The sequence below is a fragment of the Nerophis lumbriciformis genome, linkage group LG05, assembly GCF_033978685.3.
Source record: "Nerophis lumbriciformis linkage group LG05, RoL_Nlum_v2.1, whole genome shotgun sequence".
NCBI classification, from domain to species: Eukaryota; Metazoa; Chordata; class Actinopteri; order Syngnathiformes; family Syngnathidae; genus Nerophis; species Nerophis lumbriciformis.
Window position 1 is genome coordinate 49,297,538 of NC_084552.2, and position 27,423 is coordinate 49,324,960.

At 39.2% G+C, this 27,423-nt stretch overlaps 3 protein-coding genes across 6 annotated transcripts in view; 2 read left to right on the top strand and 1 right to left on the bottom strand.

Annotated features, from left to right (window-relative positions):
• mettl25 (methyltransferase like 25) overlaps positions 1-3,082 on the bottom strand; it is a 10,105-nt gene extending 7,023 nt beyond the window's left edge. The window contains exons 1-4 of the mRNA XM_061959486.2: positions 2,869-3,082; positions 986-1,293; positions 447-941; positions 236-383 (exon numbers count right to left, since the gene is read on the bottom strand). Coding sequence (XP_061815470.1) covers positions 236-383; positions 447-941; positions 986-1,293; positions 2,869-3,082 — 1,165 coding nt within the window. The remainder of the gene's footprint in view (positions 1-235; positions 384-446; positions 942-985; positions 1,294-2,868) is intronic.
• On the top strand, positions 2,965-27,178 carry cracr2ab (calcium release activated channel regulator 2Ab). Of its 4 annotated transcripts, none has more exons than XM_061959479.2 (19): positions 2,965-3,099; positions 9,211-9,391; positions 11,847-11,982; positions 12,062-12,173; positions 14,953-15,139; positions 15,208-15,354; positions 16,258-16,348; positions 16,409-16,504; positions 18,879-19,066; positions 19,140-19,211; positions 19,274-19,322; positions 21,706-21,788; positions 21,915-22,473; positions 22,849-22,984; positions 23,287-23,368; positions 23,529-23,643; positions 23,714-23,815; positions 25,659-25,735; positions 25,808-27,178. In XM_061959479.2, the coding sequence occupies exons 2-19, from the start codon at positions 9,228-9,230 to the stop codon at positions 25,893-25,895; spliced, it is 2,484 nt and encodes an 827-aa protein (XP_061815463.1). In that variant the 5' UTR covers positions 2,965-3,099; positions 9,211-9,227; the 3' UTR covers positions 25,896-27,178. The 4 variants fall into 4 exon arrangements, with proteins under 4 accessions (XP_061815463.1, XP_061815464.1, XP_061815466.1 ...); XM_061959480.2 differs by having other exon boundaries at positions 22,008-22,473; XM_061959482.2 differs by lacking the exons at positions 2,965-3,099; positions 9,211-9,391 and having other exon boundaries at positions 11,896-11,982; positions 12,064-12,173.
• On the top strand, positions 3,123-9,112 carry ccdc59 (coiled-coil domain containing 59). Its single transcript, XM_061959485.1, has 4 exons — positions 3,123-3,576; positions 6,731-7,076; positions 7,151-7,259; positions 7,338-9,112. The coding sequence occupies exons 1-4, from the start codon at positions 3,429-3,431 to the stop codon at positions 7,512-7,514; spliced, it is 780 nt and encodes a 259-aa protein (XP_061815469.1). The 5' UTR covers positions 3,123-3,428; the 3' UTR covers positions 7,515-9,112.
• Positions 27,179-27,423: the final 245 nt, after the last annotated feature.

Below are 27,423 nucleotides of genomic sequence, written 5' to 3' on the forward strand. Positions count from 1 at the left end.
ATCAAAAGTCAACACTTAAAAGTTTGCTAGGTCAAGTAGTCCAAACTGAAAATTGCACTAAAAGTGAATTTAGTGAGGTTCCCTTAATGTGAGCTAAGTTAGTATAGCAACATCTCTCCATTGCCCGCTGCTATTATTTTGCTATGGTTAGTTTGTGTATGTGTTATAAAGCAGTTGAGCTCTTATCTTCTTGGTTTGATAAAACAATGGAGAGTGTGTGTGTTTAATGAAATACCCTGCGGGTCAGGTTGAAACTCCTCAGAGAGCTGATGATAACAGCATCCCACGCTGCAGACGGCCAGCAGCTCCGCTTTCGCCACAAACATCCTGAGGGTGCTGGGAGCCAGGTCGCCACACGTGTGCAGGCCCACCAAGACCGCATCCTGGAAAAGAAGACAAACTAGTAAGACACAAAAGTCCAGCTGACAAATGTCTGATTAGCTCACCTCCAGGTCATCGATGAGTTCCCTAAGCTCCGTTTCCGCGGTAACGTATGACGTGAGCGGTGAGAAAACGGCGTCTTTGCTGCTGCTCCGGTTCTGGGCTTTCCTCTCCAGGTTCTCCTTCTTCCTCCTCTCCCTCTCCTCATCAGTCAGCGACCGAGGAGACGTCCTCCCCGGCTGAATCACATCCAATGACAAGGCGCTGAGGAAGAGCTCCTCCGTGTCCTCTGCAGAGTCTGGTATCTGCAGCACCTCCCGTGGCCCACTTTCATCTCCAGTTTTCAGCTCTGCAACCTCTTCCTGAAGCTCCTCTTCTTCTTCTTCCCTTTTAGCCTTCCTGCGTTTGTGGTAGACCTTGGAGAACTTCTTCAACTTCCGGTTTCTCTCCTGGGCGCCGTGCGTGTTGATGCTGGACGAGTCAATGCCGAAGACCCGGAGGCCGTGCTGTAGGGACAGGAAGGAGCTCAGGTAGCCCTTCCCTGAACCCACGTCTATCACCTGCATGGATGACATGGAGATCCATGAGTTCTAAAAGTCCTAACAGGTTTACATTTAGATATTATACTTTCCTGTTTGACTCCACAGCACTTGGCTAAACAGTCCACCACCTCCGACATGGATTGGACCTCATGGGATTTCTTTGTGTTCATAAACTCATCAGGCTCCAACTCATCCGTGGAAGTATCGCCCAATTCAGACATGTTTCGTCTGAGGACCTCCAGAAGCTCATTGCGGCTCATGCAGAGTCCCAGACCAGGAATTGAGTGGGCCTTTGCTTCTCGCAAAAGTTCATGGACATCAACCAGGCGGTTTGTATCGTGGCAAAACCCAAATGTGGTCTTGGATGGCTCTGTTATAAAGTAATAGATTAGAATGCAGAATCAGTCAATGTAAACCGGGGTCAGCAACCCGCGGTTCTAGAGCCGCATGCAGCTCTTTAACGCCGCCCTAGTGGCTCCCTGGACCTCTTTCAGACATGTGTGAAAATGGAAAAAGATGAAGAAAAAAAATAATTTTTGTTTAATATATTTTCTGTAGTAGAATAAACATGACACAAACCTTCCTAAATGTTAGAAATCCCACTGTTTATATTAAACATGCTTCACTTTTGTCCTACACATTTCAGCAATCCTTGATCTCACACAACTTTCTCCGATGCTGCCACAGAAAGACGTGTTGTATGCCACTTCTTCTTTGTCTCATTTTGTCCACCAAACGTTTTATGCTGTGCGTGAATGCACAAAGGTGAGCTTTGTTTATACTATTGACTTGTTGGAGTATTAATCAGGCATATTTGGTCAGTGCATGACAAAAATCTAATTGATGCTAACATGCTATTTAGGCTAGCTGTATGTACATATTGCATCATTATGCCTTGTTTGTAGATATATTCGAGCTCATTTAATTTCCTTAAATATCCTCTGTGTATTTAATTTATATTAGCATGTCTCATGACACGGGCAGCACGGTGACAGAGGGGTTAGTGCGTCTGCCTCACAATACGAAGGTCCTGAGTAGTCTTGGGTTCAATCCCGGGCTCCGGATCTTTCTGTGTGGAGTTTGCATGTTCTCCCCGTGACTGCGTGGGTTCCCTCCGGGTACTCCGGCTTCCTCCCACCTCCAAAGACATGTACCTGGGGATAGGTTGATTGGCAACACTAAATTGGCCCTAGTGTGTGAAAGTTGTCTGTCTATCTGTGTTGGCCCTGCGATGAGGTGGCGACTTGTCCAGGGTGTACCCCGCCTTCCGCCCGACTGTAGCTGAAATAGGCTCCAGCGCCCCCGCGACCCCGAAGGGAATAAGCGGTAGAAAATGGATGGATGGATGGGTCTCATGACACATTATCTGTATGTAACATTGGCTGCATTTCTGATAGTTGTTTGTGTGCCATGTTGTTCCAGACCACAGCAAACGTTACCCAGCTCGCAAAGATTGTAATAAATCCACTAGAAGAAGACAGCCTGCCGTTTCCTTTAACTTTGACACACACATCTGTACCTTTGGTCATTCTGAGCCAGTCATTTCCAGACGTTATCTCATCCTGTGAGAAGCCTCCGCTTTACTAATGATTTCCAATGTTGCAAAAATGTGTAGAATAAAAATTTAAATACAGCATTTCTGTCAACAGAGATTTCTGTCATCATCATAACCCTTATATAAGGTTTTTTATTTTTTGCGGCTCCAAACAGATATTTTTTTTTTTTTGTATTTTTGGTCCAATATGACTCTTTCAACATTTTGGGTAGCCGACCCCTGATATAAACAATAATTGATTAATACCATGAATTGATTAACGTGGACCCCGACTTAAACACGTTGAAAAACGTATTCGGGTGTTACCATTTATTACATTAATTGTACGGAATATGTACTATACTGTGCAATCTACTGATAAAAGTTTAAATCAATCAATCAATCAGTCACCTTCTTTTATGACTTGTGGCTCCCCCTGGTGGTCGCTTGTGCCAATGGCAGACAGAACCTCCTCGGCTGACACGGCCACAAAACGGCTCCACACGTCGTGGGTGTAGAACTCCACAGTGTGAGCGTTGGCGATGCTCAGAGTTGCACCTAAAAACCGAGTGACTTTATCTATTCGTTTCTGGACCTCCGTGAGGTCGATCGAGAACGGAATCATGTTGAAAAACTGCAAAAGTAAGGAAGACTGATGTGAATCGAGCCTGTAGTCAACTGCCTATATTTTCCAGGCATTAGTAGTTGAAAACATATAATCGATTTTGCTTAAGGCGCATGGAAGGCTTCTTCTGAGCTTTTGTTAGTTAGTCCTATTTGCAGTCTAATTTAATATTTTAATAATGAAATATTAACTTTAAAATTAAAGTGGATAAGGGAAATGTACACCATATCAATCTGCTAAACTGAGCTCGTTTACTCACGTCTGTCATGAAACGTCATCACTCCGCGACGGCCAAGGACTACGCAGTCGGACCACGCGGGCAAACACTTTATATTATTCTAGTGTAATGGCGCCGATAAATCAGAAAATTAATAAAAATACTTTCCCACGGAAAGAAGGCAACTGGAAGAATTCAACAAAACCAACCGACGGCGTCAAAAAGAGGAAGAAATGGGTTCCTGAGGACAAAATATTTCGAGGAAGTGTGAAAGAAGGTACGTGTTCGCTTGGCACATCTACTCGTGTTATTTATATAGGAATATATATGCATGTATATAGGAATAGTTTGGCTACAAACTATGGTGTTTTTCACCTTAGCCGCTTGTGCAACGTATTGTTCGGACTTTAAACTCAAATTACTACCGGTAGAGTGAAAACGTGCTTGTTAAATCCAATATATAAGTACTTTGGGCATAACATTCACTCATATTTTATTTATCTCCTTCATTGATGTGCATGTTTTGATCAATAGACAATACAACTTTAGCAACTAAACACATATTTACACACCTGTGCTTGAGAAGGAACAGGTACTTCACCTCACTGATACCGAAGTACATGTCAAACTACTTCTTTAACGTAAATGACCGCCATAACCACAACACCAGGGGGAGCTCCACTAACCGCGTTAAACCCAGATTCCGATCTAACAAAGGTCTTAACTCATTCTCTTTCTATGCCACATCAATATGGAATGCGCTCCCAACAGGTATAAAAGAAAGGGCATCTCTATCCTCCTTCAAAACTGCATTAAAAGTACACCTCCAGGCAACTTCAACCCTAAACTAACACCCTCCCCGGACTGTTAATAATCAAAGGTAAATAATCAAATGTAGATACTTTTTCTTATGCCAGAAATATCGCTCTCGCTCTCGTTGATGACTGAAATGATGATAACAACCTAACCTCCACACCCCGGATTGTAATTAATGTATATACCCTGATGATTATCTTGTGTGATGATAGTATATATCTGATAATATATATCTGTATCATGAATCAATTTAAGTGGACCCCGATTTAAACAAGTTGAAAAACGTATTCGGGTGTTACCATTTAGTGGTCAATTGTACGGAATATGTACTTCACTGTGCAACCTACTAATAAAAGTCTCAATCAATCAATCAATCAAAGGAACAGGATGAAGAAAATCTTATATTTCCTGCCCCCTTCAACATAAGTAGTTTTACATAATGGATAGCCCAGATTCACAAGCATACACACCAAACAAATACATCCAAATATAATGAAAACAAACAAAAAACACACAAAAAAACAAGTGCAAAACTTCATGAAGTACAAACCGAACAAAAAAAAGTAATATACACCTCACAAGATGATACAAAACAAATACAAAACCAGACAAAAAATAAGTAAAATAATAAATATAAAGCAAAATGTAGACACTTAGAGCTGTCCATATGATCTTATTGTTCTGTCTTTATATATTTTTTTCAATTGGAATATATTTCTACAATCTTTTATCTCATTGTAAAGAGAATTCCATAACAACCATGTGTGTTAAGAAATGTTAGCTCTTCATGTGCTGTTCCAGGGTTTCTTCTAGATTGCCAAGGAACCTGTGGCGGTAGGGGCGCGGTCAATATGACGTCATCATATAATGTTCTATGACGCAAACAATGTCTTTAAAAAAATGAAAGCACTCGATCACTATGGCAGGGCATTCTGTCGTTTCATCCTGGACAATATTCATGACAAATTTGTACTTTGTTTTAAGGATGATTTACACTGTATGATTTTTTTTTTTTTTAGTTCAGTTGTAGTCAATAAGTTCTTTCTTTTTCTCCGTCCTTATGCGGGGCAGACTGGCTCGTACATGCACAAGCATTCTCCACTGTTTCCCTTTCTAATACAAAGTAGCGTATACTTTAGTTCAAACTTAGATCCGTCAGTAGATTCTATGGAGGCGCTATAAACTACAACATGGCTGACTGGGAGAAGACGCAGTCAAAGAGCTGCTTAGTCTGGAGGAGGACTTGGGCACGAAAATAAGACCGTCAAAAAGTGGCTTGAAAATGGTTTAAAAATCAAATCTATGCAATTCTTCGACCAACGCGTCACCATTACATGTTCTATAGACAACAAGGTGTCGCCAAAAAAAAAATACCACTTCACTTCAACTTAAGGACAGCACAAGTCCATTCTCGATGGTAAATAGGTTAGTGTTTTTCATACCTACCATTGTTCTGTTTGACTAATTTCACTTCACTTTTCACGCCACAATATGATAAAAGTGTGTATGATTGCTGCTGATATCATATTGGATCAATATCTGTATCAACCAATACTCCAATATCGGTATCAAAAGGGAAAATGTTGCATCAGAACAGTATATGAAAACCTTACCCCATAAAGTCTCAGGTATTAATGCTTTTGACCACAAGATGGCGTTAAGCAGCTGTTGGAATCTGTGCACATTAATATTTTGTTTTGAATCAATAAATATGCAAATTATGTTTAATATTATGTGTTTGGTTCTTTTTTTTTTAGTTGACAACATTGTTATTAGTACTTTTGTGCTTCAATATTCATGACAAATTAGTGCTTTGTTTTAAAGATGATTTACACAGTATGAAAAAAATAAATTTGAAAATGATTTTTACCTTTGCAACCTCATTATACTATTGGCTAAGTTTTATATTCATAAATGTACGTTTCTCAATACCCGACCTGTTAATTGTGCCTTTTAAAAAAATAATTACAACTCTACTTTAAAACGCCCTCTACCCCTAACAACCAAAAAGCTGTGAAAACTCTGATGCTGTGTTCCAAATTTGGATTATTTATGGAACTTGTGTGAGCCTATGGCTTTACATTTTGTTACATATATATATATATATATATATATATTGCATTCTATTTTAGTTACTTTATTGAGTTTACATTCCCCTGGCGCTGTTTTGTACTGTTTCTGTACTTGTTTTGTTTATTATTATTTTTTGATTTGTATGTAAATGTTCATATTATAAATAAAGGTTTATAAAATTAAAAAAACAATGTCTTTATATAGGCTAACTAAATTATACATAATTTTCAAACAAATCAGTGTTATTAATAATTAGTATTAACATATATTTTTCTTTTATAATATCGTTTTGCTATATTTTTCAATTGTCGCTGCATATTGTACTTTGTTAAGAATTTTTCGATAGTCTAAGAGACTTCTCCGATCTTTTTAGTCACATTATCTTTATTAAAAACAACTTCTAACAAATTGTGCGTAATTGTCTGTTGTTATTGTAAACGGTACTCGTTTGGCGGCGTATATTTTGCCGTGGCGGTGTGCCACGATCGAATACAGTAAAGGGAAGCCCTGCTGTTGAATATGTGTTTCTCTCCACATCTCAGGTAAAGGTTTTGCACTTAAGCGGAAGGAGAAACTGCAGCATGAGTACAACAAGCTTCTGCGGAAGGAGAGGAAGAAGAACATGACCCCGCAAACAGCGAAGCTGTACAGGGCGGACTACCCTGAACACCTCAAACATTTATACATGGCTGAGGAAGAGAAACTGAAGCGTGAGGCGTGGACAAACCGAGTGAACAGGGCCAAGCTGAGAAGGAAAGGACGGGACAATGAGGCAGAGATGGAGGACGAGGCTCCACAAGCAGCTGAAACAGCCGGTGATGATGCAGATGTTACAGCATCTGAGGCGGCAGATACAGCTGCTGAGGAGTCCACATCAGCACCAGAAATGTAGGTACTGATTTATGCAGTATATTTTTATTCTCAAGGCCAAATTAATCCAACTTGCATGTCCCCCTTTTAAGGCTTCCCATGAGCAACCGCATGAAGAAAAAAATGCAGAAGACGACGTCATTCCAGAGGTCAAAAGAGGAGTACAAACAAGCCCAAGAGAATCGGAGGAAAAAGAAAGAGGTGACATCATCGCCATTATGACATAATTAGTGCTTTTATTTCCAATTCTAATCCGTAGATGACAAACTGTCTTTTCAGGAGTTCCTCGCGAACAAGCAGCAGCGAGAGGAGGCCGTCCGCAAGTACAAACAGAAAAAAATGGAGTCCTTTCAGATGCTGTGCAAAAAGACCAAGAAGGGACAGCCTAACCTAAATCTTCAGATGGACTACTTGCTTCAGAAGATACAGAAAAACTCAGAAACTGCAAAGAACTGAAGTTACAGTGGGGTTTGTTAGTACCGGGTAATCCATTCTGAACGGTCCTGACTCAGTGCAGAGACTAAGTCAGCAATTTGTGGGGTTTTATGTGTAAGCACTCACCTCTGTAGATGATACAGACTGGTTTGTCACATTGTATGATAACTGAGACAGTATATAAGGGAGATTTCATCCAATATTGATATTGGTCTGACATTAGCAGAAAAAACTAGTATCTGCTCACATCTAAACTTTCTGATACAGGCAGTCCTGCAGCGTGTTTACTTGTGCTAAGATGGACAGCCAGTTAACATTTACATGTCCTCCAGTAAGCACACAAGGTTGCTGTTTTCTTCTATTTTAGTCAAGTCGTTTACAAAAGGTAAACAAGCCAGGCTACTAGGAGCTAGCAGCTACACAACAGCTGAGCACAAAAGCTAGACATACTGTGCGTAATACATGTCCTTCATTGAACAACATTGCAGTCTCAAACGACGTTTGTCACTATAAACAAGTATAAAATAATTATAGTTGCATATTACTTACACATACAAAGTCTCCAAGGCAAAAACGCATTTAAAAAGTATCCAGTAACAAATGTGTCTGCATTATTCAACCTATTGTGTCATGAGCTTAACTTGAAAAGGGCCCTATCATGTTGGTACTAATTGTGTATTTGGGATCTCCAGAAAATTTGAAGTCAAACCATGGAGACATGGTGGATACATTTTTAAAACAATATTGCCCTCTTCAAAACATGTGCCAATCGAGCCGTTTGGAATGTTGAGACTTAAGTGATGTATTTTGCCTTTAGATATGTCCGAGGTTATCTCCACATATGGTAGAGGTTTACTTAAAGAGCTTTGCACGAGTCGGCTATTTTTAATGTAGTTGTCGTCTAAAAGGTCCTTCTATTTCTCTGTTCTCTTGCGGGGCAGACTGGCTCGTACATGCACATGCATCCTCCACTGTTGCCCTTTCTAATACAAAGTAACGTATACTTTAGTTCAAACTTAGATCCGTCAGTAGACTCGATATGGAAGCGCTTTAACTAATACATGGCTGACGGGGCGAAGACACAGTCAAAGAGCTGCTTTGTCTGGAGGAGGACTTGGGCATGAAAATAAGAACGTCAAAAAGCGGCTTGAAAATGGTCTAAAAAATCAAATCTATGCAAATTTTCCACCAACGCGCCACCATTACATGTTCTATTGACAACAAGGTGTCGGCAAAAAAATAAAAAATACCACTCCACTTCAACTTAAAGACAGCACAAGTCCATTCTAGACGGTTAATAGTAAATAGGTTAGTGTTTTTCATACCTACCATTGTTCTGTTTGACTAATTTCACTTCACTTTTCACGCTACAATATGATAAAAGTGTGTATAATTGCTGCTGATATCATATTGGATCAATATCTGTATCAGCCAATACTCCAATATCGGTATCAAACGTGAAAATGTTGTATCAGAATACCCCTGACAGTATATGAAAACCTGACCCCATAAAATCTCAGGTATTAATGCTTTTGACCACAAGATGGCGTTAAGCAGCTGTTGGAATCTGCACATTTAATATTTTGTTTTGAATCAATAAATATGCAAATCATGTTTAATATCATGTGTTTGGTGTTTTTTTTTCAGTTGACAACATAGTTATTTGTACTTTTTTGTGCTTCAACACTTCTAATATGTGTATGTCCTTTTGTTGCAGTTCTAAGGTACTAACCGATGGTTGCACACTTGGCATCCAGAGATGACCGTGGGGGGGCTGGAAAAGCCTGTGGGCCGCGTCCTCCTGGCATCACATGGGTGCAAATAACTTTCATCAAGCGAGGCCAGAATTGCTCAAAGGCTTGTGTCGCTCCTTCCTTGCTGCTGTGGCCATCACTTAGGTAAGACCTCCCTCTGACTCTACTGGGGTTCATACACGCTCATGCATTATTTAGCAAGTGAGAGAGTGGGAAACGAAAAACAATGGCAATTTTAGTGCTGCGTCACTGCTCCTTTTTTTTTGCACATTGAAAGTGTGTGCAGTATTTTGTTTGTTTGCATCTGCAGTATAACAATGAGCAGTGTTAAAGCATTACGTTGTCATGTGTTGTGCAGGGTCAGGCATTAAGATAAGCCATTCCTCTATGGCTCATGGATCTTTAAAAGAAGAATGCTTGGATCTTGGCAACAAGCTGGCTACTGTTGACTAGACTCAAATTTTAAGCTGGTTTGACTTTAAAGCAGAGGTCTTCAACAGGGCGTCCGCAACCCCCAAGGTGTCCGCAGGGGGCCATGAAATATCTGCTAGATTTTTCAAATATATATATTTATTTATTTCATCCCGTAATTTTTCCACAAGTTTAAATGTATCTAAATACACATAAATTATGAGCCAACACACTTTCATGCTGTTGAATGTGAATAAATAATACCATACAACATGAATACATATTTATAGGATTATATATTCATTTTAGCATTTAAGATCGCTAGCGATTAGAGCTCTAGTAGTCAGCTAGCTATTAACGCGCCAGTTGCCAGCCTGTGATTAGTGCACTAGTTGCTAGTGTTGCGTTTTGGACCAGTTGTTCTTCCCAGGGAATTCAAGTCACAAGTCGCTCCCAAGCTCTTTACGACACTTAAAGCTGAGTAGAAAAACCACCAGAGACAGAATAGGTATTTTGTAATATATTTGCAAAGCTTTGCATATACATTGAGACCAGTCCAGCATAGAACATTCAATCCCGCCGCCAAGATGGTCTGCCCCCCCCCCGAAAAACCCTCTCCCCTCTTAAGTCTCTCTTCCTCCCACCCTGGCAGTCATGTCTCTCTAGCCAAAACACATGCCCATTATCTCTCTTTCTTACATTCCTCACTCAAGGTTAAGCACACAGTTTTGCAGACAACCAAAAGACCACAATTGGAAGAAAAACACTAGCTGTTTTGTAATATGATTATGAAATAAAAGAAGTAACACTTAAATTCGGATATATGTAAATATCTGCCTCCGACACTAGCTACTGATTTGCACGCAAGTTGCCAGCTGGCGATTAGAGCGCGAGTTGTCAGCGATTAATGCGCCACTTGCCACCCTTTGATTAGTCCACTAGTTGCTAGCTTGCAATTTGCACGCTAGTTGCCAGCTGGCGATTAGAGCACGAGTTGTCAGCGATTAATGCGCCAGTTTCCAGCTTGTGATTAGTCCACTAGTTGCTAGTTTGCAATTTGCACGCTAGTTGCCAGCTGGCGATTACAGCGCTCATTGTCAGCTAGCGATTAATGCGCCAGTTGCCATCTTGTGATTAGTCCACTAATTGCTAGTTTGCAATTTGCACGCTAGTTGCCAGCTGGCGATTACAGCGCTCATTGTCAGCTAGCGATTAATGCGCCAGTTGCCATCTTGTGATTAGTCCACTAGTTGCTAGCTTGCAATTTGTACGCTAGTTGCCAGCTGGCGATTAGAGCGCTCATTGTCAGCTAGCGATTAATGCAGCAGTTGCCATCTTGTGATTAGTTCACTAGTTGCTAGCTTGAAATTTGCACGCTCGTTGCCAGCTGGCGATTAGAGCGCTTATTGTCAGCTAGCGATTAATGCTGCAGTTGCCATCTTGTGATTAGTCCACCAGTTGCTAGCTTGCAATTTGCACGCTAGTTGCCAGCTGGCGATTAGAGCGCTTGTTGTCAGCTAGCGATTAATGCGCCAGTTACCAATTCGTGGTTAGCACATTAGTTGCCAGCTAACGATTAGCACGTCAGTTGCCAGCTCATGATTTGCGCACTACTTGCCACCTAGCAATTTGCACGCTAGCAGCCAGGTGGCGATTGGAGCACTAGTTGTCAGCTAGTGATAAGCGCTCCAGTTGCAATCTAGCGATTACCACATTATTCATCCACTAGCGATTAGCGCTCTAGTTGTCAGCTCGTGACTAGCACTCCAGTGGCCAGCTAGCGATTACCACTTTAGTTCTCAGCTAGCCATTAGCGCTGTAGTTGCCAACTAACAATTAGCGCTCTTGCTGCCAGCCAGCAGTTAGTGCAGTCATTTTCAGGTGTTTTTTACAGTAAAATTCTGGCAAATCCAGGTTGTTGTTTTTTTCTCGTAAAATCTACTGACTTTTACTTTTTTAAGTGTGCGGTGTCTACTTGTTATTTTGTAAGTCCTTTAAAAGGTGAGATGTTGGACAGTGTGGCATTCCAATATTACAGCAAATTCAAGAGCAGAAACTTGGCATCTCATGTGGCGGTTTTTCCTCCATCGCCACGGCAACCGAAAAGGCTCAGGGCGATTAGCGCCACCCAGTGAGGAGGCCCGACGTCTGAGTCCACACTGACCTACATGCCTCTGTGTCGCTGAAGGACGAGCATGGCTGGCCAGCAGGACAGCAGGAGGACCAACGGCTGGGGTCACATCGCCCTGCTGGACAAGACCAGGGAGTTCTTCCAGACGTGCGATGTGGAGAGTAAAGGCTTCATCACGCGCACTGACATGAGGGTGAGAGGAGATGGGGTCTTTTGATCGATCGATCGATTGATTAATTTAGTTTTTGATGGACAGTGTGTGTTGATGTCAGAGGCTCCACAGGGAGCTGCCGCTGTCTGCTGAGGAGCTGGAGGACGTCTTTGACTCCCTGGACACGGAGCACAGTGGATACCTCACGCTGGAGGCCTTCTCTTCTGGATTCAGTACGTCCGAGTGTTGATACCTCCACCCAGGCTGCGGTTTATACATTAGGGTTGTTTTGTTAGGAATATATACACAGTAGATACTGTATAACAACAATGTTATGGTTGTCTTGCGTTTCCAATAATTTCTACAACTCTTATTTTTTTGTGATAGAGTGATTGGAGCACATACTTGTTGGTCACAAAAAACATTCATGAAGTTTGGTTCTTTTATGAATGTATTATGGGTCTACTGAAAACGTGACCAAATCTCCTGGGTCAAAAGTATACATACAGCAATGTTAATATTTGGTTACATGTCCCTTGGCAAGTTTCACTGCAATAAGGCGCTTTTGGTAGACATCCACAAGCTTTTGGTTGAATTTTTGACCACTCCTCTTGACACAATTGGTGCAGTTCAGCTAAATGTGTTGGTTTTCTGACATGGACTTGTTTCTTCAGCATTGTCTACACATTTAAGTCAGGACTTTGGGAAGACCATTCTAAAACCTTAATTCTAGCCTGATTTAGCCATTCCTTTACCACTTTTGACGTGTGTTTGGGGTCATTGTCCTGTTAGAACACCCAACTGCGCCCAAGACCCAACCTCCGGGCTGATGATTTTAGGTGGTCCTGAAGAATTTGGAGGTAATCCTCCTTTTTCATTGTCCCATTTACTCTCTGTAAAGCACCAGTTCCATTGACAGCCAAAAAAGCCCAGAGCATAATACTACCACCACCATGCATGACGGTAGGTGTGGTGTTCCTGGGATTAAAGGCCTCACCTTTTGTCCTCCAAATATATTGCTGGATATTGTGACCAAACAGCTAAATTCTTGTTTCATCTGACCACAGAACTTTCCTACAGAAGGTCTTATCTTTGTCCATGTGATGTCAGATGAAACAAAAATGTAGCTATTTGAGATTTCTCTTTGCATTTATTCTGATTTAACACTAAAAGTTTCACATAATTTTATTTTCTTGAATTAACTTGACATGTTTGACCAACATTCATTATTTTTTTGTGTGTGTTTTAACACTTTAGGTTATATTCAGTAAAAGTTGAAACACATTTTAGAATACATGCATGCAAAAAAAAACAAGTTTTTACAATAATTTCAATGTATTTATGAGTACACACATTGATAAATGTCATTAAAATGCTATTTGGTGAAAAAATAGATACATTCGTCGCTCCACCACTTCACGCTTCAAATATTTATTTTTAACTTTATAACTGTGTTTTTTAAATATATTTATTTAAAAAATCACATCACGGTTCCTTGCTGTTTTCGTTTGACTATGGCTTATGCATTCAGGCAAATTTTATTTGTGTCTCGATCCAATTTTGATGTCGTATATCAGTCCGATACCATCAAAAAACACAAGTATCAGATAATATCAGCTTGTATCTAAAATGTCTGATACAAACAGTCCTGCAGCGTTATTCCTTATCCAATCCTGGACAGCCAGTTAACATAAATGTCCTTCAAAGGGCACATAAGGTTTCTCTTTTCTTCTCTTTTAGTCAAGTCATTTACAAAAGTAAACATGGTAGGCCATAGGCTACGAGGAGCTAGTAGCTACACACAACAGCTAAGCACACAAAAGCACATGTGATAAGTGTCCATATTTAAGCAATATTGCAAGCTAAAACAGCACATTTGTCAAAATAAACAAGTATCAAATAATTATTGTTGCATATAACTTACACATACAAAGTCTCCAAGGCAGAAGTGTATTAAAACGTATCCAGTAACAAACGTGTCCACATCATTCAGCTTATTGCGTCATGAGCGTAACTTCATGAATTACCACTTTGGTTTATTAAAGACAGCATAAATCCCTTCAGATGGTTAATAATAAAGGGGTTATTGTTATTAGGTTGACACATTTTACTTGATCAAAACTTTTGTAACATTTCACAGTACAAAATAATACAAATATTTATAATTTGTGCTGATATCATATTCGTTTAATTTCGGTATCGGATGATATTCGAGGCTCCAATATCAGTATTTTATCAGACGTCAAGAAGTTGTATTGGGACACCGTTAAATCTTTTAGTATTTTTGGCCTTAATTAAGCATTTTCAAGCATGAAAATGGCTAAATGAACTTAAAATAACACATCTAAAAATAGATACTCATATTATTGTTAAAGCTTTAAAAATGTTATTGGGTTAAAGTATGTTTAAGGTTAAAACATTTAATTAAATCCTCATCTGATTGAGATTCACGAAATATTTTTTGCATATGTATTATTGTATTAAGATTCCACACATGGATAAATGTCATGGAAACTACAAAGTAAATATTAACATTTAATTTGTAAGAAAAATGAGCAAAATAAACAGTGGATAATAAATAAGTTGGTTGAAGTTTATTTCGAACATGTATATAATTTCAATATGATACATCACATTTTTTATTTTTGTTTACATGTCCGAAAAGGAGTAGGAATAAGCAGAGCTTATTAAATCCTACCCCTTTTCTACCTCATAGCAATTCCAGTGCTAACCCATGTTTACTTTCTGTCCTTCATTTGTGCATACTTTACATCAATTAATTCTGAATCATTAAGTCAGTTATGATTCACATAATGAGATAAAGTACATGTAAATCCATTTAAATGTAATATTAAAAGTGTTCAGATGCGATACTTTTGTTAAAAACCTAATGAGATCAGGCTTTAATTTTTGGTGCTCTTTATAAGCACCAAAAATTAAAGCCTGATCAATTTCATTTTCAGTTTTACATTTTTATTTGAAACTTTGTTGTCACATGTGGGTTTATTTCAGGTCAGTTCCTTCAAGGCCGGCGGATTTCGATGCCCGACGAGCCGAACCAGGCAACCGGTTCAGGGTTCAGAACCAAGGAGGCCCTCTACCAGAGCCAATGGGAAGCCAAGCTGTCGGGCGGCGAAGACGAGGAAGAGCACTTCTGTATGCTGCTGGAGAGCTTGGGAGCGAGTCATGTGTTTGAGGAGTGAGTGACATCATTGTCTTTACGACTGAAGACATTCTGGGTCACCTGACCTGGGACTGTTCCTGCAGCCCGGACGAGGTGCGCAGCCTGTGGGCTCAGCTCAAGCGGGACGAGCCTCACCTGCTGTCCAACTTTGAGGAGTTCCTCGCCAGGGTCACCCATCAGATTAAGGAGGCCCACCAGGAGAAGCGAGAGATGGAGAGCGCCCTCCAGAGGTGAGACGACACACACCACTGGCTGACTTACACGCTTTTACGCTTCAATGAACGTTCATTATGTCATTTTCTGTGATGTAACGGAGTGTTTAATTCCATACCGGATAACCATTTAGCCACGTCAGATGACCACTAATCTGCAGCTCTGCCCGTGAGAAAACACAAAGTGGTCCATTTTAGAGATTATTTACCCTCAAGGTGTCCGAGGTGCGGCTATTTTTTGATCAAATATACAACATAATGTGACATACAGTACAGGCCAAAAGTTTGGACACACCTTCTCATTCAATGCATTTTCTTTATTTTCATGACTATTTACTTTGAAGATTGTCACTGAAGGCATCAAAACTATGAATACATGTGGAGTTATGTACTTAACAAAAAAAGGTGAAATAACTGAAAACATGTTTTATATTCTAGTTTCTTCAAAATAGCCACCCTTTGCTCTGATTACTTTTTTGCACACTCTTGGCATTCTCTTGATGAGCTTCAAGAGGCCTGAAATGGTTTTTAACTTCACTGGTGTGCTTGAGGCTCATCGAGAGAATGCCAAGAGTGTGTAAAGCAGTAATCAGAGCAAAGGGTGGCTATTTTGAAGAAACTAGAATATAATATAAAATGTTTTCTGTTATTTCACCTTTTTTTGTTAAGTACATAACTCCACGTGTTCATTCATAGTTGTGATGCCTTCAGTGACAATCTACAATGTAATGTCATGAAAATAAAGAAAACGCATTGAATGAGAAGGTGTGTCCAAACTTTTGGCCTGGACTGTATAACATTAACATTAGATTGGGGTTCCCATAAACTTGCAACTTCTGCAGATAACAATCTTAATTCATTTCTAAGCTCACATTAGTCAACAATGGATGAGTTATGACAGGATGGCGCTCTCCTCTGCAGGAAGGCGGCAACGCACGACAGTGAGATCCGACATCTGTACGAGGAGATGGAGGCGCAGATCAAAACGGAGAAAGACAAGCTCCTGCTGAAGGTACAAGTACTCGTCAAGCACCTCCTCCTCTCCCGTGACCGTCGACACGTTTATTTGCAGGACTCAGAACGCCTCCAGTCACGGAGCCAGGACTTGGAGCACCAGCTGTCTTCCAAGGAGAAAGAGCTGGAGCATCTTTTCCAGAAGCAGAAGAGGGTTAGTGGCGCCTTGTGGTTTAAAATCACATCAGGATTGTCAAAAGTATTGATAGTTTGATACCAACATGCAAATCATTCATCGACACCTGCTTTATTTCAGTATTGTCAGTACCGAGTACTGCACAACACCTTTTCCTTGATTGATGTGTGATTTAAAAACAAAAAAAAGATACAGTTTTTCCATATATTTATTTATTCGTAAAAAGTCTGTAACAGATGTAGATTTGGTGCTCCTGATTGGCCTTTGTTCTTAAACAAATGATAGTGGAGGTGTGGGAGTGTAGCATAACTGTAGATGTGATGTAACTCCGCTTCACAACACACTTCATATGCGCCTGCTTTTTACCGTAGAATAAGACGTAGCAGAAATGATCTGTGATGCACTTAAGCCACTTTGTTGTTATATTTAGCCAGTAGATGTACATACTCAAAGTCAGTGGCGCGCCGTGTGTTTCCCACCTAGGACTTCAGTGATGTCCGACTTCAATGATTACCTCTCAAAATACCATAATTGATGTCACCACATGACCATTGCTGGATAAATACTATACAGAAACACATTTACTTACTACTGAGCAGTAAATCACATCAACAGTGTACAAAATGGGTTATTTTGTGGCGCATTTAAAAATCAATTAAAACGCATCAGCAATTAAAACATATCTTATGTGGTACTGTCAAAATGAAAATAGCAAAAAACATAAAAAGTGAAAAAATAAAATATTTGAACTCACAATTTGTAGCACCTATTCAACGCCTTATAAGCCAGTGGTACCCCTCGTCGTCGGCTTATTTGAGTGGAAATGGCGAACAGCTGAGCTAGCTTCCAGGTTTGGCCGACATCGTCTCATAAGATGTAGTTTCTCTTTAAATATCCTTTTTGAAAATGACCTTGCAAATATATTTCTGCCACCTAATCAATGTTTTGTTCTCCTTCTCTGCTATCTTCCCTGGCTACGGTGCAACACTTCCTGCTAAATTGAAACATGTGAATGGATACTCACTTTGGAATGACAAGTGAGTATCCAATCACAGTCTTGTTAACATCAGGCTACTTAGATAGGCTACTGTCAAGAATGTGTGGTCTGATTGGCTATCACAACTGTCTCTCAACTCTGTGTTCTCAAATTCATCCGCTGACAGTCCCGATGAGTATCCAATCACAGGACGCGTAAATGTCACGTTCAACCTTAGGCCAGTTAGAAGGCCTTACTGACAACAACCTGTGATCTGATTGGCTATAGGAACTATCTATCACCTGTATGTCCCCGTTCACTTACAGTGCACGGACGCCAGCATTGTTGATTCTGAAGGCCCCTGGCAGATTTGGTACAGCATGGCAACATAAGCTAGTTGAACTCTGATTGGATACAAACTAAAACTAAAAAAAACAGCACTGGACGGAGCATAATATGACATAAAGAGAATATGAATACTTTTAGATATTTAGGGAAAGTAAATAAAACTATATTTTTATCTTTAATTATGATCATGATTTCTGGTTATGTTAGACCAGCAGAGAAGGCCTTGCTGGCCCTGACGGCACACCACGTACTCAAAGTGAAAGAGAGATGTATCTTGTGTTTTTTGCTAATCAAATTCAAGCGGTCAGGAAAGTATTCACCGTGCGAGTGAGTGCAAAGATCCGCCACCACAAGCCCAGGGAGTGTGCAGAAAGGCTCCAGAAGCTTTATCACTTCCATAAGTGCGAAGAAAACACAGCTTAGAGACACTCTTCTGTCGTTTGGCAACACTTTGAACGCCACAGCTTTACTCATTTCAGTGTGGCCTCAGGGCCGTTTGCTGAACGCACTTAATTTTATGGCACTTGGGCGGAATAAAATAAACAAAAAAAATATAGCAAAAGGGCATAACGTAATGAAAAAAGGCTGAATTGTTAGTACTAATAAGTAATTTTACACAAAGATTTGTCTTTAAATATATGTTTTATCCTTTTTATTAGCCTATTTTATTACAAATGACATGATGACGTCACACTACCACCATATTTAAAGGATATTAACAATCCTGTTAGTTTTATATACTTGAAGGCTCCACACTAATGCTGTTCTTTTTAGAATATAAAATAGTTGTTAGTTTATTGTTAGTTGTTTAGGATTATACTTATAAGCATAGTATTCTTTGTTTTGTTTTGAATGTATAATTACACCTCGGCAGCTCATACTGATATTTAAATTCTGTTGTTGCACAGTGGTCTTAGATACTTGACACTTTAAAAGTAAATTGGTTCTTTTTTTAAATTTTAATCGTGGTATTGAATGAATATCAAGAATCGTGGAAATTCATCGGTATCGATGCCTGAAATCCTGATATCGTGACATGTTTGTTGCTGTGTTTTTGGTGCCTTCTAGTTGGAGATGCAGTGCCGCGAGCTGAACAGCGAGAAGCAGGAGAGCCACGTGGAGAACGTCAAGCTGAAGACAACCAACGACGAGCTGTCGCGAGCGTTGGAGACCACCAGCCAGGAGCTGCTGGTTGCCCAGGAGCAACTGACCATGCTGCAGGAGCAGGCGGCCAGGCTGCACCAGGAGAAGGAGATGTGCGGCCATATTTGTGGTTTATCAAGCTGTGTACACAGGAGCAAATCAGCTCATATGTAATTATCATTTCAGGGAAATGTACCGAGTCACAGAAGGACTCCAGAGAGAGAAGCAAAGCCTGATGAAGCAACTTGACCTCCTCAGGTACATCCCAGCGTTTTTTTGATGTGCTTCAAATTTGTTTTAATTCTCGTCAATCCTCCCAGAGAGATGAACAAACACTTGAAGGACGATCGGGACATACGTAGTGGAGTGGTAAGTAAACTTTTTCATTATTATCTCATTGCCTGACTGATAATACTGTATGCTCTTAAATGGTATCATGTGGGAGGAAAAACACAGTTAATGCCCATAAAAATGATGAATAGCAATGTACATGACATTAAAGAAAGTCAATATCACCTAAAAAACAGCATAATTATAAAGAAACAGCAGCTTTGCGAATTAACAAAAAATTATATTTTACTTTCATCCTGCTTTAAAAATTGTTGTTAGAAAAACACAGACAGCAGCTATGAATGTTTAAAGCAATATGAACTAATTATATTTTGAATAATAATGTAATAATTACTTGTATCTAACAACCTAAATATTTATGTTGTGACTGATTTTTTTATCTTTAACTTTTTTATATTTTGTGACATTTTTAATTTGATTAATCAAATCAATGATTCTTAAACGGTGGTACACGGGCTCCTTCTAGTAGTACGCTAAAGAATCACTTGATTCAAGTACAGTGTTTTGTTTTCCTATAGTCAAACACAGTGTTTCTGTTCAAACTGTGTGTAATGTAACAGTAGCCAAAAATATTCAATAAACTTGTTAATAAAACATCCGCTTCATTTTTAATGAATACTTAGGTCTACTGCGCTACTGGATTTTAATGGTAGTCATTATGGTAGTACTTGGAGAGACAAGGTTTTGTGAGGTGGTACTTGTTGGAAAAAAAGAGAACCACTGAATAAAATAATTAAAATACATGTGAATTGAAGTGATACTACTAATAATATTACTGATAAAAATAACCGTAATCAAATTAATAATTACCTGTGTTTAAATAACAAAATGTTTATGTTTTGATTGATTTTTTATTTGATTTTTCTAAATTTCATGACATTAAATGTCATATAGATAGACTTTATTAAATAATTACCGTAGACTTAATGTAAATCTAAACAATACTACTACTATAACTACTGCAAATAACAATAGTACAGTTGTTCTTAATCTTGTTGGAGATACCGAACCCCACCAGTTTCATATGCGCATTCACCGAACCCTTCTTTAGTGAAAAATAAAACGTTTTTTTTTCCAAATTCAAGACAAAGTTATGTTTTTTTACTGGTGCACAAAATGAACCGTGCATCAACATCACCTTGTTCAAAGAACAAAACCAACACAGTGCATGAACTCACAACAAATTACACACCTGCAAATCAGTCTGACTTCTGCTTGTTGCTGTATCCATAAAGCCGATAGGGAGACGTTTTTATTTACACGATGAGTCGGGTGTGTCTTGACCTCCGCTGCGGAGGCTCCGTCGAACCCCTGAGGCTGACTCACCGAAATCCTAGGGTTCGATCAAACCCGCGTTAAGAACCACTGCAATAGTATTACTGATAAGAATAGCACTAATAATGATCATTTGTATTTAAAGGGACAAGCGGTAGAAAATGGATGGATGGATGGATTTAACATCCAAAATATTGATTTTGTGATTGATTTTTTTTACATTTTATATTTCATAGAAACATTAATTTGAGGAATAAATATATATATTTATAATAATAAAAAAAGTGAATTTAAATGATACTACTACAACTACGTTAGGAGCGTCACGTCCGTCCGTTTTATGTGAGGTCACGCAAATTCACTTCCTGTTACCACTCTGCATCCATTGCACCGGTCGCCCATGGAGGTGGGGGTGCCCCCACATTTGAGGTCCACTCCAAGGCATCTCATTACGCCCATTGGGTTGAGTTTTTTCTTGCCCTGATGTGGGATCTGAGCCGAGGATGTCGTTGTGGCTTGTGCAGCCCTTTGAGACACTTGTGATTAAGGGCTATATAAATAAACTTTGATTGATTGATTGATTAATACTTGCCGGGAGTTGACTCCAAATTTCTTACTGTACATGTGCAAATGTGTACGGGTATGACAAATAAAGCTCCTTGAATCCTTGAATAATACTGTTAATTACTAGTATTTCATGACCAAAATACTAATAAAAAATTTTTTTTAATTTTTTTAATTTCACAACATTTTTATTGAATTGAACTAATACTAATAACATTACTGATAAAAATGCCAAAATAATAATTATAATAATTTATAATATTAAATAACCAATATATCCATGCCGTGACCGATTTATGTATTTCATGTAATTCTTTAATTATTTTTGTTGAATATAAATATGTGAAATAGTAATTATTACTTACTATTTATTTGACTGATTTATTTTATGACAATTTAAATTGTTTATTTAAGGTAATTTTTAACGATTTCATTGTATTTATTTTACTAATTAGATTTTTGACTCTGCCCAGCAATTGTTTGCATTCCATGGTGTTTTTTCAATGCGCTGCAACATTAGGAATTAAAAGACCATTAACATGTTTTCTTTTCCTCAAACAAGCCGAGAACATCCCTGAGAAAGAAGCAGAAGCAGAGAGCAGGCCTGACCAACATATTTGACGACAGCAGCCAGCCTGTGAAAAGGTGATTCGTCCATCTTTGTTCTTGGTTATTTCACAATCAAAGAGGACAAACAGAGGATATCTGCCTTTTTTGCAATCAAGTCACATTTTCATGGAAGACCATCCTCTGTTTCTCCTGTTTCCAAAGATCTCCTGTGGTGCTGGAGGGCTCCTACCAGTCTCTGGAGGCCTTGCCTGTAGAGCACCTTCAAATCGTGTTTGTTGCTTCCTCCTCCTGTAGTGAGGACGACGCAACCGCTGCCATCAACTCCTCGGGGATGAAGAAGAGCGTTGGGTTGTCCAACGGCTACATGGGCCCTGCCCCAGCTAAGGTTCACAACATGAGGACCAAAGCCAAGAAGGCCATCGCCAGGTCCTCCAGCTTGAGGAGGACCGCCAGGGAGCGGGCCAAGAGGCCGGAGGCGGAGAGGAAGACAGACGTCGGGGGTGAGGAGCTGGACGCACCCCCGGGCGGGTGGCCTTTGAGGCGCGTCATCTCCATCGAAGAGGACCACCTGCCCCACCTCCTCCAAGGTGGACCCCAGCTGTTGCTGCACCAGCTCAGCGAGGAAGAGGATGCGGAGGAAGCGCAGCGCGATTTGGACTCCAGCGTCATCATGGCGACGCAGTCACAGAAGCTCCAGTTATTCCGAAAAAAGACCCCCATGTCGCCACGGGGGCAACCTGTGGGAAAGGAGACCCAGCATGTAGGCAACATCATGACCCGACTTTACCCCTCAAAGTCTTTAAAGTTATTCAGGCCGGCACAAATAAACTTGCCGGCCAGGGCGAGTTGGCTCTGCTGCCCTGGCTGGCGAGTTAACCAGTCTTTCATTTTAATTGATTGCATTAATTAATTGACTTCTCTTTTGACTTGCCTTAATTGTCCGAATGAGTGGCATGATCAAGTGTGTCTGTGTTTTGGCTTGATGGATTATTTTGTGTCTTTCTATTCAAAATAAGTTAACAGTCCTTCCGGGACCTCCCATTAAGAACGACAGAAAGAGACCCTAGCACATGGCCTTGAACAATGTGTGTGTGTGTGTGTCCTAAAGTTTATCTATCAATTCTCTCCTTAAAAGGCAGAAGAGGCGCCCTTGCTGGGGCCGAGCCGCCTCTTTAAAGTGGTCCTGGTGGGAAACTCCAGCGTGGGTAAGACGTCACTTCTGCGCTCCTTCTGCGAGGGACATTTCCACCCGTCCACCACGGCCACTGTGGGTGAGAAGCCGCACGTCGTCCTCCTCATAACTAGCGCATCACATGAAAAGGCTTGTGGAGTCACACACATTGCATGGAAGATTATGTCCAATGGGATTACTTTTCCTTTCATTTTATTGTGCCCTCTAGCGGCTGACTTGTGTCACTGCATTATAACACTCAGAGACTATCATGCTGGTGTTGAAATATGTACTTTTACCTCCTAGTTTTTGTTCTGTTGGATAATTTTCCTTTAAAAAAAACCAAACGAAAACTCTTATCGTTTTTTGAAGTAATTGTTATTGTATGTTTATACTTAATAGGGATTGACTTCAGCGTGAAGATCTTAACCCTCAACAATATGCAAATAGCCATGCAGCTGTGGGATACGGCAGGTCAAGAGAGGTGAGCAGCGATAATTTTTCTCCCACTATCTAATCTCCCGACCCGTCACGTCAACGTGCGAGCTCAGCAGAAAGTGGCGATAAATCAGCGGACAGTTTTCTGGAATTTGCAGAGCTCTGGGAGCAGCAGCACTTCTTCTTAATAAGTGTTTTTGGCACAGGTACCGCAGCATCACCAAGCAGTTCTTCCGCAAGGCCGACGGCGTGGTGGTGATGTACGACGTCACGATGGACGAGAGCTTCAAGGCCGTGAGTCCGTGGCTCGCCAACGTCAAGGTCTGAACTCCAGAACGCTGCTGAAGTTGTACCGAAACTGACATTTGGCTATCTACTCTTTTGTTGTTAGGATGCTGCAGGAGAAGGGGTCCAAATCCTGCTGCTGGGCAACAAGATGGACATGGACTCAGACAGGGAGGTGTCCTTAAAAGAGGCAGAACAACTGGCTCAGGTTGGTTCCTTAGACTTAGACTTAGACAAACTTTATTGATCCACAAAGGAAATTGTTCCACACAGTAGCTCAGTCACAAAGGATGGAAATTGTAAGGATGGAAAGAATAATGCAGGTATAAATTAGTAGTACTGTAGTAGCAATATAAAATATAACATATATGTAATATTTACATATAATATATACTCATATTTATAGTATTATATTATATTTTTATATAATATATATAACAAATCCCAATTACCACGTGCAATATTACAGTATATGTAACAGCTGCAGCAAAAAAAGGGCAGCATAAAATAAAGAGTATATCCAGCAGAAAATATACATTATAAACAAAGAAGTGAGATATATTTATATAGCGCTTTTTCTCTAGTGACTCAAAGTGCTTTACATAGTGAAACCCAATATCTAAGTTACATTTAAACCAGTGCGGGTGGCACTGGGAGCAAGTGGGTAAAGTGTCTTGCCCATGGACACAACGGCAGTGACTAGGAGGGCGGAAGCGGGGATCAAACCTGGAACCCTCAAGTTGCTGGCACGGCCACTCTACCAACCGAGCTATACCGCTCGAGAGGTTGCTAACATAGAAGCGGTCAGGTAATAGACAGATATCATCTATTGCTGTATGGCGAGTGATTATACAGCTGGATGGAGTCCCATCCATCCATTCAATGGAGTTCCATTAAAAACCTTAAGATATCTCACAGGAACATTTTGTGAAATGTTATATTATTTTATAATTTTTGTTATATATTATTTTTACTTAATTGGTCTTATGTTATTTTATTATTATTAGTTTAGTTTATTATGATTGTCTGATTTGAAAAAAAAAATTTTTTTAATTGTATTTTATTTACTATTATTGTATGCTATTTTTATTATTATTGGTTATACATTATCATTTTAAATGATCATTACTTGATATGATTGTTATTTCTTTATTTTTTTAAATTACTACTGTTGTTATTTTTTTGATTATTTTTTTGTATTCCATCCATCCATCCATTTCCTACCGCTTGTCCCTTTTGGGGTCGCGGGGGGTGCTGGAGCCTATCTTGGTTATTATTTTGTATTATCTTTATTTTATACTATCATTATTTTATTACTAATATTAATAATTTATTTTACATTATTGTTATACATTATTATTATTAGTTATGTTTTGTTATTGTTTTATATTATTAGTACTTCTTTTTTATATTTTTTAAAATTATTTTATACTATTGTTCTTTTATTTGATATGTTTTTAATATGTTGTATAATAATTCGCCAGAGGATTTCGATAAAAAAAAAACGTCTTTAAAAATCGCGAACAATAGCACAGTCACACACAGAAAGTGTGTGACTGTTCAAATATTCATTGTGACCCAATTGACTTTTTACCTGATTTTATCTGGAAAAAAAATGAAGCTGATAGTTAATGTACCAGTATTTTTTATATAACATATCGATTTGGACCACTGATTTAATTGTTTTAATTGTTGGTTTTTAAATATATTTATCTGCCAAATGGTGCTAGTTTTTCTGTAAGTGTTTGGGAAATTTTTTTATGGTTTTAGTTTAATTTTGTTTATTCCCAATAGAAAAACCGGTATGAAATATTAATTATGCATCATGTGAACATACTAGCCTTTAAAGAGTTAAAATCATCCAAAAGAATAAGAATAATGTAATTAGAAATAATATTTTAAGAAGATTGCCCTATTAAAGTAGGAAAAAATGAATATGTATTTTTACAGCAATTTTTGAGAAGCTGATATTTTTTGTCATTAGAGACAAATAAATGGGGATATTTGAAGGACCTGTAAGGGTTAATAATTTGTTGTTATTTCCTGCGCAGGAGAGCAAGGTGATGTTCTACGAGGTCAGCGCTTACACGGGAAAGAACGTGACCGAGTCCCTCACTCACCTGGCCAGGTAACAACATGACGTTGGCATGTAGCTACATCCTAACATGAAGCGCGTTTATGCTGTTTATTGTGCTTTCAGAGTGTTGATGGAGCAAGAGGACAAGGTTCGAGACACCACTGTCCTTCTGAGCGCTCAGCCCTTAAGGAAGAAAGCCTGCTGCAAGTGAAGATGTGGAGGTCGACTTTTGACTTGCACGTTAAGCAAAGAGTCAGACATTAGGAAGTTTGTGTCCTGCAAATTACGGACTTGTGCTAATTTCTTTTTTTTTGGAAGGTGGTGGATATACAGCAATTTGCAGAATTTGAGGCGGTGGACTTCAGGGGAAGGGGAGCATCTTGAGAAAAATTAGGAAAATCAAGCATATAATGTTTATGTTGCATTGTAGAACAGCTGCTTTTGAAGTGTGAGGCACAGGACTTCACAGGAGGTATGGTAGCTTGTCAAAATAAAGAAACATTTATTCATTAAAACATAAAAAATATTTCCTTCAGACAAAAGATATCTTTAGAAAAAAACAACTATTTTTTGTCAAAAATATTATACCTTAAACCTTAATAAAAAATATTAATATGATTTTTTTCCATCAATTCTTTTTCCCCCTTATATATAATTGGGGTGTCTCAATCCGATATTTATAACGGACATCGTAACAAGTATGGTATTATATGTGTGACATAATGTGCGATACAAGCAGTGTGTTTACAAAAGGTAAACATGACAGGTATAGGCTACTAGGAGCTTGCATCTACACAACAGCTAAGCACACAATAGCACACAAGCTCGACATGCGTAATAAGTGTCCTTCATTGAAAATATTGCAGTCTAAAACAGTACATTTGTCAATATAAACAAGTATCAAATAATTATAGTTACATATTACTTACTCATACAAAGTCTCCAAGTAAGAAAAGTGTTAGAAAGTATCCAGCAACTAACGTGTCTGCATCACAAGCTTAAGAATTATTATTCCACTTCAATTTAAAGCCAGCATAAGTCCACTTCAGACGATTAATAAACAGGTTAGTGTTTTTCATGTCTACCATAGCTCTCTGTTTGACTAATTTCACTTGATCAATCCTTTTCTAACATTCCACACTCAAAACTAATAAAAGTATGTCTGAGTCCTGCTGATGTCATATCGGGTTAATAGTGGTATCGCATCGGAAGTGAATAAGTTGTATTGGGACACCCCCTAATATTTCTTGTTATTCTTTATCATACTTACGCTGCTGAAGTCCTCCATCTCACATGAAAAGTGTAGTTGTCCAGTAAGATGCTATCACTACCTTGTTTTCTTTTGTAAAATTGCAGAATCACGCCATAGGTTGATTTTATTTAAAAACATGTTATTAATATTACGGTTATGTTAGAATCAGCTTAATTTTTCATGTAATCACATATTTGATACTGATGCCAGGACGAATAAAAGAATTTGTCATGTAGTTGAAATGAAAACCCGTTGGAAAAGGGGCTTTACTCTCCACTGTTTAATTCACCTTTTACAGTGTTTTCCTCAGGCTTATTCGCGCACTAAACATTGACTTTTCGTTACTTTCCGAGTAAGCAGAAGCTTTTCTTCTCATGCAAAAACAAACACACAACATAATCAATCTTCACAAGCGGAGACCCTCAGCGACGTCCAGTTAGCTGCATCAAGATATTAAATTAATGAGAAAGTCAAGTTTTTTTTTAGG